Source organism: Podarcis muralis, chromosome 5 (genome assembly GCF_964188315.1).
Source record: "Podarcis muralis chromosome 5, rPodMur119.hap1.1, whole genome shotgun sequence".
NCBI classification, from domain to species: domain Eukaryota; kingdom Metazoa; phylum Chordata; class Lepidosauria; order Squamata; family Lacertidae; genus Podarcis; species Podarcis muralis.
Genome location: NC_135659.1, coordinates 98,732,009 through 98,746,260, shown reverse-complemented (window position 1 = coordinate 98,746,260; position 14,252 = coordinate 98,732,009). Strand labels below are relative to the sequence as shown.

At 48.4% G+C, this 14,252-nt stretch overlaps 1 protein-coding gene across 2 annotated transcripts in view; it reads right to left on the bottom strand.

The window, feature by feature from the left end:
* TTLL9 (tubulin tyrosine ligase like 9) overlaps window positions 1-12,510 on the bottom strand; it is a 50,891-nt gene extending 38,381 nt beyond the window's left edge. For both annotated transcript variants that reach the window (XM_028735587.2, XM_028735588.2), the window contains exons 1-3: window positions 12,419-12,510; window positions 6,280-6,326; window positions 1,932-2,024 (exon numbers count right to left, since the gene is read on the bottom strand). In XM_028735587.2, coding sequence (XP_028591420.2) covers window positions 1,932-2,024; window positions 6,280-6,326; window positions 12,419-12,433 — 155 coding nt within the window. In that variant the 5' untranslated portion in view covers window positions 12,434-12,510. The remainder of the gene's footprint in view (window positions 1-1,931; window positions 2,025-6,279; window positions 6,327-12,418) is intronic.
* Between the last annotated feature and the right edge of the window lie 1,742 nt (window positions 12,511-14,252).

Here is a 14,252-nt window from a genome sequence, read left to right as displayed (position 1 = left end):
TAGGAATTCGTTCCCCCCCCCCCGGCCATATAGTCAGGTCCCCCACATGGTCTGAGGGACAGTGGACCGGCCCCCTGCTGAAAAAGTTTGCTGACCCCTGCCCTAAGCCACCAAACGTAATGGGGCCCTCTATATGCCCAGCTGTCCTTTGTGGAATATATGCCATATGGCAGGCGTGTCCAAAGTCCATTTTGGGGGCAGTTTATTTATTGGAGTCAAATCCTTAAAAAAGCTCAACAAGTTCAATCCTTAAAAAGAGCTCAATAAGTTCAATCCTAAAAACGTTCACCCCTGCTTTATGGTAACTGATGGACCTAACAGGTATCTAAAGCCATTTGCACATGTTGCCCTGCAACCAGTCCATGCAGAATGTAGGCACCCTATAAATAGAAAGGAGCAAACCAGTGATAGTTTAGGGAGCAGGCTAGCAGGAAGGGCCCATGACTTACATCATAGGAGCCTACGCAACACAAAACACTGTTGCTGTATGTAGGTTTTATTTTGCTTCGTTTTTATCTTATATTTTGGAAATGTACATCCAGGGTTTTTTTTCCTTTAATTTTTTTTGGGGGCCCCCCAAGAGAGTGGGGAAGGGACGCGGGTGGCGCTGTGGGTTAAACCACAGAGCCTAGAATTTGCTGATCAGAAGGTCAGCGGTTCGAATCCCCGCGACGGGGTGAGCTCCCATTGCTCGGTCCCTGCTCCTGCCAACCTAGCAGTTCGAAAGCACGTCAAAGTGCAAGTAGATCAATAGGTACCGCTCCGGCGGGAAGGCAAACGGTGTTTCCGTGCGCTGCTCTGGTTCGCCAGAAGCGGCTTAGTCATGCTGGCCACATGACCCGGAAGCTGTACGCCGGCTCCCTCGTCCAGTAAAGCGAGATGAGCGCCGCAGCCCCAGAGTCGGTCACGACTGGACCTAATGGTCAGGGGTCCCTTTACCTTTACCTTTAAGAGAGTGGGCCCTAAGCTACAGCTTGTTTAGCTTATACGCAAATCCGGAACTGTTGGGAATACAAACCCCTTGCAAACATCCATATAGGATGATCACCTGCAGCTGCTTTGATGGACAATACAGAATGAATCTGTCCCGCTGGCTGACCTCTAAGCTGCAGCAGGCAGACAGAGGAAGCAAAATTAACTCCAAACTCCACAATTTGGGATCCCCATCATTCCCATTTCTTCCTTCCACGTACTCAAATCTCTACATGAGCCCAGAGGTGGTTGCGCTCCCTGCCCTTAGTAACAGTGTGCAGTGAAGACAATGTATTTCTCTGGGACTGAAGCCAGAAGAAGGGGCTGCTGGGAGCGATGAGAGAATCCCAGTGAACTAGGACTCTTTTGTTTAGTGCTGACTGTGTGCATTGTTCTCTGAGCATGTGCAAATGTCTGAAAACTGTGTGTGTGTGCAATCTCCTTCCTGAAAGCTATCCCTGGTAGGAATTTCAGAATCCATTTTTCCCCCAGCACACAAAAAAGAGGAGGAAGCTTCATCTTGGCTGGGGTGAAATCAACACACATATTAAAAAAAATCGTTGTGAAAATGCTTTTAAAAAAATGTTTTGAAAAATATATTGAATTTACCATAGCTCACCGTCGCCATCTAGTGTAACGTTTGAATAATGCACATTACAACCCACTTAAAACGTTTTATTTGCAGCTGATGTTGGGAAAGATGGAGGGCACAAGGAGAAGGGGACGATAGAGGACGAGATGGTGGGACAGTGTTCTCAAAGCCATGAACATGAGTTTGACCAAACCGCGGGAGGTAGTGGAAGACAGGAGTGCCTGGCGTGCTCTGGTCCAGGGGGTCACAAAGAGTCAGACACGACTAAACAACAACAAATAGTGGAGTCCTGGAAGACCTGCTTCCTCCTGCCCTGCAGACCTTTTGCCACCCATCATGCCCTTAAGAAGAAAACCGCAAGCCTTACTCTTTCACTTCAACCCATCCTGGTCGCTGTCGAAGGACGTCTAAAATGGTGTTTGTAAGAGCACACTTGAACCGGATGCAAGCTCGGGGTTCTCTGGGTATAAGCAAGACACATGGATCCCGTTAGATGATGATGATGATGATGACGATGATGATAATAATAATAATAATAATAATAAATAATTGTATTTATATCCCACCCTCCCCAGCTGAAGCCGGGCTCAGAGCAGCTAACAACAATAAAAGTAACACAGTTTACATAAAACCACAATCAATTAATTGAAATGCATTCAATTCAATAAAACATTATGCTATAATAAAATCTGTTGGCATTTTAAGGTTTAAGCTATAGTTTTCTTTTTGTGTATATATTTTGTGGGTGTATTCATGCAACCTGTTAACAGTTCTAGTTGCTGTCTTGACTCAGCTCCAGGGCAGCGGTGCATTGCATTGCAAATAAGTCATCTGAGGAGACTCTTGAGAGTCCCATGGACTGCAAGAAGACCAAACCTCTCCATCCTGAAGGAAATCAGCCCTGAGTGCTCACTGGAAGGACAGATCCTGAAGCTGAGGCTCCAAGACTTTGGCCACCTCATGAGAAGAGAAGACTCCCTGGAAAAGACCCTGATGTTGGGAAAGATGGAGGGCACAAGGAGAAGGGGACGACAGAGGACGAGGTGGTGGGACAGTGTTCTCGAGGCGACCAACATGAGTTTGACCAAACTGCAGGAGGCAGTGGAAGACAGGAGTGCCTGGCGTGCTCTGGTCCAGGGGGTCACGAAGAGGTGGACACGACTAAACAACAACAACAAAATCTCTCTCTCACCTAGCAAATTACACAACAAATGCAATTAAGATGCATTTAAAGGGCGATGGTGGCTCTGGCAGGGAGGAAGATGCAAAGCGCTCACTCTCCAGACCTTCTCCAGCCTGGAGCTCTGCAGATTTTTTGGAGTACAACTCCCATCAGCCCCTGCCAGCCTGGCCACGATGGCTGAGGGTCATGGGCTTTCTAGTCTAAGTTATGCAGCTGCAGCAGAACTGTAAAGGACCTTCTAAGTCAGTCTTGTTTCGTAAGTTGCTTAGTGGCTCCATGACTATTAAGCGGTATATAAACGCCATGAAATAAACAATAAATAAAATACACTACTGGCCTGTAGCAATAGCAATTTACCCATCACAGCTTTCCACCAAAGAATTATCGGACTCCTACAAAAGCCTGCTATGGATTGTTTATGCAGCGCTTCTCATTTCTTTTTATTTATTTCTTTTATTTTTTATTCACGATTTTCAATAGTTTTACAATCATTCTAACATATCAAAACTCGACTTCCTTCCTCCTCTTTCTGTGGTCCCTTAAATTAATTTTTTTACAAATTAATCTAACTTATTCTTTTATTCATCTGCTTTAAATATATGCTCTTACGAAACTGCAGGTCATTACAGTAATCCTGCCAATATCTTTATCTGTTTACAGTTTGTAAATATTCAATAAACCATTTCCATTCTTTTACAAAAAGTTTGTTATCTTGATTTCTTATTTTTCCAGTAAGTTTCACTATTTCTGCATATTCTGACTGACTCCAGCTACAAAAGCTGAGGCTGTTGAACAGATTCTTAGGCTGAAGTATTGTTTACAGAGGATTGAGAGAGCTGCTGCTGTTATTGATATTATTGTTGTATCTTTCGTTTTAGATCTTATGATTTATGTGGAAATTGTTTCCATTTGGTTGTGTACGTTTTGTTGTGTTTTATTTATTGTTTATGACTGCTGTTATGTTTGTAATTATGTAAATCTTGTCATGTTGTAAGCCGCTTTGAGCATAGTTTCAACTATGGAAAGGCGGCATACATATAAAATGATGATGATGACGATATTCCATAAGTTTTTGTATCCATTCTTCTTTTGCTGGTTCTTCTCAATTCTCAGCCACCATCCTGAACGTACTCTGTCACACCTTTGTGGTTTGTTTGCAAGGCACATGAGACTCAAATGGAAATAGGAAACGTGAGTTTTCCACTCCATGTGGCAGAAAAAGGGCTTGTGTGATATAATAATAATAATAATAATAATAATAATAATAATAATAATAATAATAATATATTTTATTTATACCCTGCTCTCCCCAGCCAGAGCTGGGCTCAGGGCAGCTAACACCAATAAAATCACAGTAAAAACACAGGGGGGAGGGGAATCTCCAATTTAAAATAGAGGTTAAAATGCAATTTAATATGCAGCCTCATTTTAAAATAGCCGATAGATCAAGACCATAAGGGGAAGGAAACATAAGGGTCAGACTGAGTCCAAACCAAAGGCCAGGTGGAACAGCTCTGTCTTGCAGCCCTGCGGAAAGATGTCAAGTCCTGCAGGGCCCTGGTCTCTTGGGACAGAGCGTTCCACCAAGTCAGGGCCAGGGCTGAAAAGGCCCTGGCCCTAGTTGAGACCAATCTAACCACCTTGCGACCTGGGACCTCCAAGGTGTTGTCATTTGTGGACCTTAAGGTCCTCCGTGGGGCATACCAGGAGAGGCGGTCCCGTAGGTACAAGGGTCCTAGGCCGCTTAGGGCTTTAAAGGTCAAAACCGGCACCTTAAACCTGACCCTGTACTCCACTGGGAGCCAGCGCAGTTGGTAAAGCACTAGGCTCAGGAGCCAAAGCAGCCACACAGCCGGGAGATTGGGCATTCCTGGAGGTGGGGCAGTGAATGCAAAGCCCCCACCCTGACCCCCGCTTTTAAGTCGCCTCTCTGTCTCCAAAGAAGTGCTCCATGCAGATGAGAAGATTTGATGAACGCCCCAGCCGTGGGAACAGAGAAGCTCTTTGGATCCAGGCAATATCTGCTAATTATAAGGCATCTCCTTCCTTTTGCTTAACCATCCTTTCATTTTGAACATGACAAACTATCCCTGGCAGAAGGGACTTTCACAATTGTTATCAAAATAATGCGAGACGACTGAGCCTCGTCATATGGGGCATGTTTGGAGGAGTCCCAGCTCAAATTATACACCGCCTACCTGAAATGCATTTCAATGCAGATTCCAGCTGCCTGGGTTTGAGGCCATGAATGGCAAGTAGGCAGTGCAAATTAAGAGGCAGCAATGGCCAGACTTGGTTTAAGGCAGATTCCTATCCCGTTTTTTATTATCTGCCGGCCTTCCACAGCATTTCTGTTGACAGATGTCCTTCATTTTACTGCCAGACTTGCCAGTACGTCAGGTTGGCGCGTGAAAACTGTCTCCTTTTTTTGTCCCCCTTTTAGGTAACAAACTTGCCAGGATAGGTTTGCGTACACAGTGGCAACTGGTGCGCCTTGGGACTGGTAGGGCAGAAGGCAGGGAGGCCAACAGTAGGTGGCGCCAGAGCCAACGAGAGGAAGAGCCAACTAATTCTGGTTTCGTTCCCGTCCTCCTCCCTGTTGACTTCTACAAAGACAAAGCGGAGACTAAATAGGAGGACGCTGACAGCTCCCTGGAATTAGCTGTAAGTAAGAAGTAATCTTTCTTGCTGATCAGAAGGTCGGCGGTTCGAATCCCCGTGACGGGGTGAGCTCCCGTTGTTCGGTCCCTGCTCCTGCCAACCTAGCAGCTCCGGTGGGAAGGTAAACGGCGTTTCCGTGCGCTGCTCTGGTTCGCCAGAAGCGGCTTAGTCATGCTGGCCACATGACCTGGAAGCTGTACGCCGGCTCCCTCGGCCAGGAAAGCGAGATGAGCGCCGCAACCCCAGAATCGGCCATGACTGGACCTAATGGTCAGGGGTCCCTTTACCTTTAAGAAGAAATCAGGCAGGTAGGGGCTGGCTGAGAGCAGGCCGAGGTTGGTGGGGTAGGGCCCCCTTCGCCCTAGTGAACCAGCCTCCACTGTGTGTGCAGGAAGATGGAATCATAGAATTGTAGAGCTGAAAGAGACCCCAAAGGTCATCCATCCCAACCCCCTGCAATGCAGTTATCCTGCCCACAGCCGTCCCTGAGTGGCCTCGAACCGCCAACCTTCTGGTAAACATAGAGATCTCCACAGGCAAGATAGGCAAGTTGTAGTTTTGTGGGAAACTTTGGCGGAGTTTGCTGCAGACGAGTTTGTGGTTTACCCCTGAGAAATATGTACCCACCATTGTGGAGAAATGCCTAAAAATGACCTCACCACGTGTTTCGGCTTTTCAAAGCGATGGAAAAATCTACACTTTTCTTGCATCAAAAATCTTAACGCCGGTTTCTGTTTGGAATGCAACTCCCTGCACTCTGCCCATTACAGCGGAGGGTCCATAAAAATACACCAGGCCCCCCCATTCATGCAAAAAATGATTTTTAAATGATTTGATCAGATGTGGGAGATGGGGACAACCAACCACTCACCGTTCTTTCAGTTTTTGGTAACCGTAAGGCCCTTTGTAGTTTACGTTCTGCAATGAGATAAAAAGAAAAGCAAATGAAATTGGAATGTGAAATAATGAACATCCTAAAAAACACACTAAACCACTCCTCTGTTATGATGAGGTACCATCAAATATAATGCAAGACATCAGAAATATTTTTTTTTGTTTTGTTCTATGTAGAACTTGGGACGCGGGTGGCGCTGTGGGTTAAACCACAGAGCCTAGGACTTGCTGATCAGAAGGTCGGCGGTTCGAATCCCCGCAACGGGGTGAGCTCCCATTCCTTGGTCCCAGCTCCTGCCAACCTAGCAGTTCGAAAGCACATCAAAGTGCAAGTAGATAAATAGGTACCGCTCCAGCGGGAAGGTAAACGGTGTTTCCATGCGCTGCTCTGGTTAGCCAGAAGCGGTTTAGTCATGCTGGCCACATGACCCGGAAGCTGTCTGCGGACAAACACTGGCTCCCTCGGCCTATAGAGCGAGATGAGCGCCGCAACCCCAGAGTCGGTCACGACTGGACTTAATGGTCAGGGGTCCCTTTACCTTTTTTATGTAGAACTGGCGACTAAAAATGAGATGCTAGCTCCTAAAAACGTGATACCGTGACCCAGAAATTTGAAATATTCTACTTGGCTCTGTCTCTTATATCATTCAGTCTATAAAAGAAAGTATACTAGTGATACAATATTTTACACTTTCTCTCTCCTTCCAAAAGAAGCCAGGGGTCTGGCAAGCCCGGCTGCAAATTCTTGCAGAACAACTCACGGCTTGTTTTTGCTTTTCTCTCTCCCTCCCTTGTGGAAGATAAAATGGTGTTGGGTGGGGTGGGGACATGGAGTGAAGGGATAAATTGTTTTACAGTAAATTGTAAATTACAACGTACATATTGCCATCTTCATTTGGGTGGCCTCAAAAAAAGCAGTTAATAACTTTAATCAGTTAATTTACCAATTAGCTAAAGGTAAAGGTAAAGGGACGCGGGTGGCGCTGTGGGTAAAACCTCAGCGCCTAGGGCTTGCCGATCGCATGGGCGGCGGTTCGAATCCCCGCGGTGGGGTGTGCTCCTGTCGTTCGGTCCCAGTGCCTGCCAACCTAGCAGTTCGAAAGCACCCCCGGGTGCAAGTAGATAAATAGGGACCGCTTACCAGCGGGAAGGTAAACGGCGTTCCGTGTGCTGCGCTGGCTCGCCAGGTGCAGCTTGTCACACTGGCCACATGACCCGGAAGTGTCTGCGGACAGCGCTGGCTCCCGGCCTCTTAAGCGAGATGAGCACGCAACCCCAGAGTCGGTCACGACTGGCCCGTACGGGCAGGTGTACCTTTACCTTTACCTTAAAGGTAAAGGGACCCCTGACCGTTAGGTCCAGTCGCGGACGACTCTGGGGTGGTGGTGCTCATCTCGCTTTATTGGCCGAGGGAGCCGGCGTCTGTCCGCAGACAGCTTCCGGATCATGTGGCCAGCATGACTAAGCCACTTCTGCCGAACCAGAGCAGCGCACGGAAACGCTGTTTATCTTCCTGCCGGAGCGGTACCTATTTATCTACTTGCACTTTGATGTGCTTTCGAACTGCTAGGTTGGCAGGAGCTGGAACTGAGCAACGGGAGCTCACCCTGTCACAGGGATTCGAACTGCCGACCTTCCAATCAGCACGGTTTGGTCTTTCTATGCCAATAAAATGACGCCTTTATGATACCTCCAGAATCAGAGGCACCATGCCTTCTTTGAGTACCAGTCACTGTGGCACAAAAGTGGGCGAGGCCCTGGCTTGTGGGATTCCCATAAGGCATCGGTTTGGCCACTGTGGGGGTATGGGATACTAGACAAGACATGCCAAGGAGGAATAAGAAAAAGGGGAAAGTCCCGCCATCTCTACATTCTGCCCTTGGCACACACGTAATTTTACCAGGCCCTTGTTTTGCCCTTAAGAACAGGGATATTCTGCTCCAGCAGAGCTGAACAAGACACAGTCATTTTAATAGTGAGAACCGCAACTATTGTGTGCCATGAACATCAACAGGAGTCTTCTTGCAGGACCACTTTTGCACAATGAGCACCCAATGCTTGCCCCCAGAACTAGCATGGGCTGCTTAATGGTCTAAGCCAGGGGTCTGCAACCCGCGGCTCCGGAGCCGCATGCGGCTCTTTTACACCTTTGCCGCGGCTTCAGGGCGGATACTAGCGAGGGGAGGAGGCGCATTGTGCACTCCAACACTCTCCACTGTGATGGGCGCTGTACTGGCTGTGATGTTGCATGGGGGCGGTACGTGCGTTAGTCACGCACCGTCCCGACGTCACCTTCCCGCCCGCTGTCAGATTGCGGCTCCGGAGATATATTTGTTTTAAATGTCGCAATGGTTTTGCGGCTCCCAGGGTTTTTTTTCTTCAGAAACGGGTCCAAGTGGCTCTTTTTGTCTTAAAGGTTGCAGACCCCTGGTCTAAGCAATCAACATCTCGTCTGGGAAGAAGGAACAGGGCGCTACTCCCAGTGACTGCAAGGCGTCTGGATCACAAGGTAGCAAGCCAGCTCCCAGGTATGCCTTGAAAGCTTCCATGAACGGTGTCTCCAAAAATTTTTACACATCACTTGGGAAGACGGGTGAACTAATGCCAGTGTACTGGAAGAAGCAAAGATCACCAGTGTTGAAGCAATGATTCTCCAACATCAACTTCGTTGGACTGGTCATGTTGTGTGGATACCTGATTATCATCTTCCAAGGCAACTACTCTATTCCGAACTTAAAAATGGAAAGTGTAATGCCGGTGGTCAACAAAAGAGGTTTAAAGACTGCCTCAAGGCAAATCTAAAAAAAGTAGTATAAACACCGACAACTGGGAAACACTGGTCTGCAAGCGCTCCAATTGGAGAACAGCCTTTACCAAAGGTGTCGTGGACTTTGAAGACACTTGAACTCAGGACAAAAGGGAGAAACGTGCCAAGAGGAAGGCATGTTTGGAAACCCTCACCATAATCAACTTCCGCCCAGAAACCTATGTCCCCACTGTGGAAGGACGTGTGGATCTAGAATTGGCCTCCACAGTCGCTTACGGACACACTGTTAAGACCATGTTCATGGAAGACAATCTTATTTGGCTACGAGTGATCGCGAAAGAAGAAGAAGAATCCTTGTCTTGTCAGGCACCTGACTGCCTTGACTGGCATGTGGGGCAGGGCGTCGCATCACATCAACTGAGCGCATCTCTAAGATCACATTCTGAACACGTATTTGTCTTCCTGTTTGTCATGCACAGCCCATACTTCTCTTCCCTCATGGTAATGTTTTCGTTGTGCTGACGATACCACATTCTCCGAGCACTGAAGCTGCGATACTCTGTGGTTGGGGAACATATGATACCTCTTTCTCCGCCAGATCGCGCATTCACTGCAATTGAGACTGCTGAATGAGACGTGATTGTCACAGACACCCACTCAGTGTTTGTTTGCTCATATGGGCAGCATTTTGAAATATTGTACTGAATAATTCTGAGGCTGACAAAAAAGATGCAATGAGACGGATGACATCCACAGACGACCCAGCTGTCCTTGTTTACCAGCGACAGTTCCTGGTCAAAGCACTGCCCCAGTTTTTTTAGGGTGGGTGGGATGCCATGGTAAAAATTTATTTGCGCAAGTGGCTAAGAGCTAGCTGCTGCCATGTTGCAGGGTTAAGCTCTCTCCCCAGGGTCTCTGGTGGCGAAATCACAGAGTGCGCTAAATCTTGGCTCTAGCGAAGGTCAATGGCTGCATGTGAACAATTAAGGGCCAAACCAGACACAGAAAGTCTTTGCTCTTCACTGCCACAAGGTTTGAAATACAGTATTAACAGAAGCCATGGGGATCGTATGGATCATAGAATCAGAGATTGGTAGAGCTGATCACCTCATCTATCTCCAGAGAAATCTCTATGTGGGACAAGAAGCTACAGTTAGAACTGGATATGGAACAACTGATTGGTTCAAAATTGGGAAAGGAGTACGACAAGGCAGTATATTGTCTCCCTGCTTATTTAACTTATATGCAGAATTCATCATGCGAAAGGCTGGGCTGGATGAATCCCAAGCCAGAATTAAGATCGCCGGAAGAAATATCAACAACCTCAGATATGCAGATGACACAACCTTGATGGCAGAAAGTGAGGAGGAATTAAAGAACCTATTAATGAGGGTGAAAGAGGAGAGCGCAAAATATGGTCTGAAGCTCAACATCAAAAAAACCAAGATCATGGCCACTGGGCCCATCACCTCCTGGCAAATAGAAGGGGAAGAAATGGAGGTAGTGAGAGATTTTACTTTCTTGGGCTCCATGATCACTGCAGATGGTGACAGCAGTCACAAAATTAAAAGACGCCTGCTCCTTGGGAGAAAAGCAATGACAAACCTAGACAGCATCTTAAAAAGCAGAGTCATCACCTTACCAACAAAGGTCCGTATAGTTAAAGCCATGGTTTTCCCAGTACAGTAGTGATGTATGGAAGTGAGAGCTGGACCATAAAGAAGGCTGATCGCTGAAGAATGGATGTTTTTGAATTCTGGTGCTGGAGGAGACTCTTGAGAGTCCCATGGACTGCAAGAAGATCAAACCTATCCATTCTTATGGAAATCAGCCCTGAGTGCTCACTGGAAGGACAGATCCTGAAGCTGAGGCTCCAATGCTTTGGCCACCCCATGAGAAGAGAAGACTCCCTGGAAAAGACCCTGATGTTGGGAAAGATGGAGGGCACAAGGAGAAGGGGACGACAGAGGACGAGATGGTTGGACAATGTTCTCGAAGCTACAAACATGAGTTTGACCAAACTGCAGGAGGCAGTGGAAGACAGGAGGGCCTGGCCTCCTCTGGTCCAGGGGGCCACGAAGAGTCGGACATGACTAAATGACTAAACAACAACAACAAGAGCTGGAAGGGACTCAAAGGGACTCCAGAGCCACAATGCTGGTGAAGGAGAGATTCAACTTTCCCCACTAAACCATTTTCCTTTTGCAAACTACCCTCCCCCTCAAATATGCTGTCTGGCCTGTGGGGGGAAACTTGCAGGAATATTTTGGGGCAAACAGCAGGTTGGGGGTGGTAGTGTAATCTGAGCTGAGAAAAGAGCATAGGAGAACCATGGCTCCTCGCCCCCCCCCCCCTTCTCGGTATGGCTGCCATTAATATTTTAAGAAAAACTGCAGGAGGTCCTGACCGCCGGCCTCCCATGGCTTGTCTGATTTGATGCTAAGAAGGCGCCACGCAGCAGGCTGCCTGCTGTTTTGGACACTACAGCTGCTGCTAAGGCATATTCTCTGAGAACCCCTGAGGACACATTATTATGGGATATTGTAGGCCACCCCTGCTTTTCCCAGGAGGTTTTTCTCTTGTAGCTGTTAAAGAAGTGGACTAAAGTAAGGTTACCAGATTTTTTTCAATGAATCCGGGGACACTTATTGTTTGCTATGTGCATGTGAATGCTGAGAAAGCTGTAAATACGGGGACTGTGCCCGGGAAACGGGGACATCTGGTAACCTTAGACTAAAAGGTATTTGCACTAAAATAATCGTGCAGGGAAGCGGGTGGCGCTGTGGGTTAAACCACAGAGCCTAGGGCTTGCCGATCAGAAGGTCGGCGGTTCGAATCCCCACCATGGGGTGAGCTCCCGTTGCTCAGTCCCTGCTCCTGCCAACCTAGCAGTTCGAAAGCACGTCAAAGTAAATGGCGTTTCCGTGCGCTGCTCTGGTTCGCCAGAAGCGGCTTAGTCATGCTGGCCACATGACCCGGAAGCTGTACACCGGCTCCCTTGGCCAATAAAGCGAGATGAGCGCCGCAACCCCAGAGTCGACCACGACTGGACCTAACAGTCAGGGGTCCCTTTACCTTTAATTGTGCAGGAGGAGAGCCTACAGCAAAGCACTGGGCTCCACAATATGCTCTTATATGTAACAACTGGGGTGTCAGAATCAGGTCCCGATTTACACTTGTGCAAAGCTGGAGGGCGCATACCTAAATGTGAAAAGTTACTTCCTTGGAAATGTCACAAGACCATATGGAGGTACCCCACCCATCTACTCCCCTACCCCACCCTAATGCCCCGCTCCCCCACCCAGTGTCCCCCCCTTGCACCCTCCCATTCATCCTCCCCGCCGCCCACCTTGTTCTTGGCCATGGCGCTCCTCTTTCTGCTCCGGAGCGGGAATCAGCCCAGAGCCGCCTCCGCCGCCATCCGGCGCGTCCCGTTTCCACGGCAACCGGGGCGGGGCTCGAGGCTGGTGGGCGGGGCCTGAGCTGGGATGGGCGAGGCATGAATGGAGAGGAGGGGGAGGCGCGGAGTCCTTGCTTTGTGTTACTACTAATCGCAGGCAGGGCTGAGCCCAGGAACGTGCCTTGCAACTGGGCAGAGCTCGGCACCTGGTGGAGCGCAGCGGGGCAAGAGTGCCTCTGAGCATGCCTGGAGTGCTTTTCGCCTCGCGGCTGCAGCCACCCCGCCTGCCTACGCGGCATACCTGGGGGAGATCCGAGAGGCGACGGGATGGAGGCAGGATTGAGCCCCGAACAAGGCATCTGTTCCTCCTCCTGTTTTTGTTTTTGGGTTATTGCTATTGTTTTGCATATTGCCGAGCTGGAAATAAAATCCCTAAGCGGTTTGCAGAAGCACAAGAGGTTTGCGTTGGAAGAGTGCCTAAAAGCCAACGCTGGAAACAAGGTGCCTTAGTCACCGTTTCTCAGCTAAGCCTGACTGACTGGGTCATCGTAGGGACAAAATAGGATGTCCTTTCCGAGATAATATGCAATGAATAAATGCCAAGCAAGTTGGGCACCTTTAGGCTCCTGGAAGTTGTTGCAGGAATTTATGTATAGGTTGGGGGGGGGGTTTCCCCCTCCAGCAGATATCATGCACGTGCAGCCCACTGCCAAAACCAGCACAATCACTTTGGTGACTTGTCCCCACAAAACACTTCATCACAGTTTCTTCCTATCTATTCAAAGGGCCTTTGCTGCACAATACCAAACGTAAGAATTCACTGATAAATGTATCTATGTACTGGCTCACTGGGAAAACTTCAGAAATTCATATAGACATGTGAGCTCAGCTCCTCAGCAGCCCCTCTGCCTGAGTGATAATCCCTGGCATCCTGATACCTGAGTGCCATTCCAGAAATAACAAACCCAGATGAAGACAAAAGGATGTGATTAACTTGGCTGGGAAACAGGGAAATGTAAATATCTTTTTGGTTCCACTTGATGGGTGTTTGGTGGAGGGCAAGGAGAACCATGGGGCAGGGTCCAGGATGCTCAGATTACTGCCACCAGACCTCCCCTTTCATGATGTAAGAGTGATGTATTACCAGTGGCGTAGCGTGGGGGGTGCAGAGGGTGCCGGCCGCACCGGGCGCAACATCTGGGGTTAGGGCAAATCCACAGGTTAGGGGGCGCAAATCCACGGGTTAGGGGGCGCAAATCCATCGGTTAGGGGGCGCAAATTACTTGCCTTGCCCCAGGTGCTGACAACCCACGCTACGCCACTGTGTATTACTGATGTAGTTTGGGGGGGTGTAACATGGGGATTAGCTGCTAATAAAAGTTTGGGTTCTCTTTTGTTCGGGGCTTCCATCTTGCTTCGTCTTGTTGTGAGTTGGAGTCCTGTTGCGACAGTCTTCAATAAAGACCAAGCCTACTGGCTGCCGTTTTGCTCTAATATTCCTGGTTGGTGTCTTTGCTTTTTGTCCAAGGGAACCCTCGGATTTCTCCGTTAACGATGTCTACACAAACTTACCTGAGAGGAAGCTCTACTTCCTTGATAGGGCTTTGTTGTTGTTGTTGTTGTTGTTTAGTCGTGACCCCCTGGACCAGAACACGCCAGGCACTCCTGTCTTCCACTGCCTCATGCTGGTAGCTTCGAGAACACTGTCCAACCATCTCGTCCTCTGTCATCCCCTTCTCCTTGTGCCCTCCATCTTTCCCAACATCAGGGTCTTTTCCAGGGA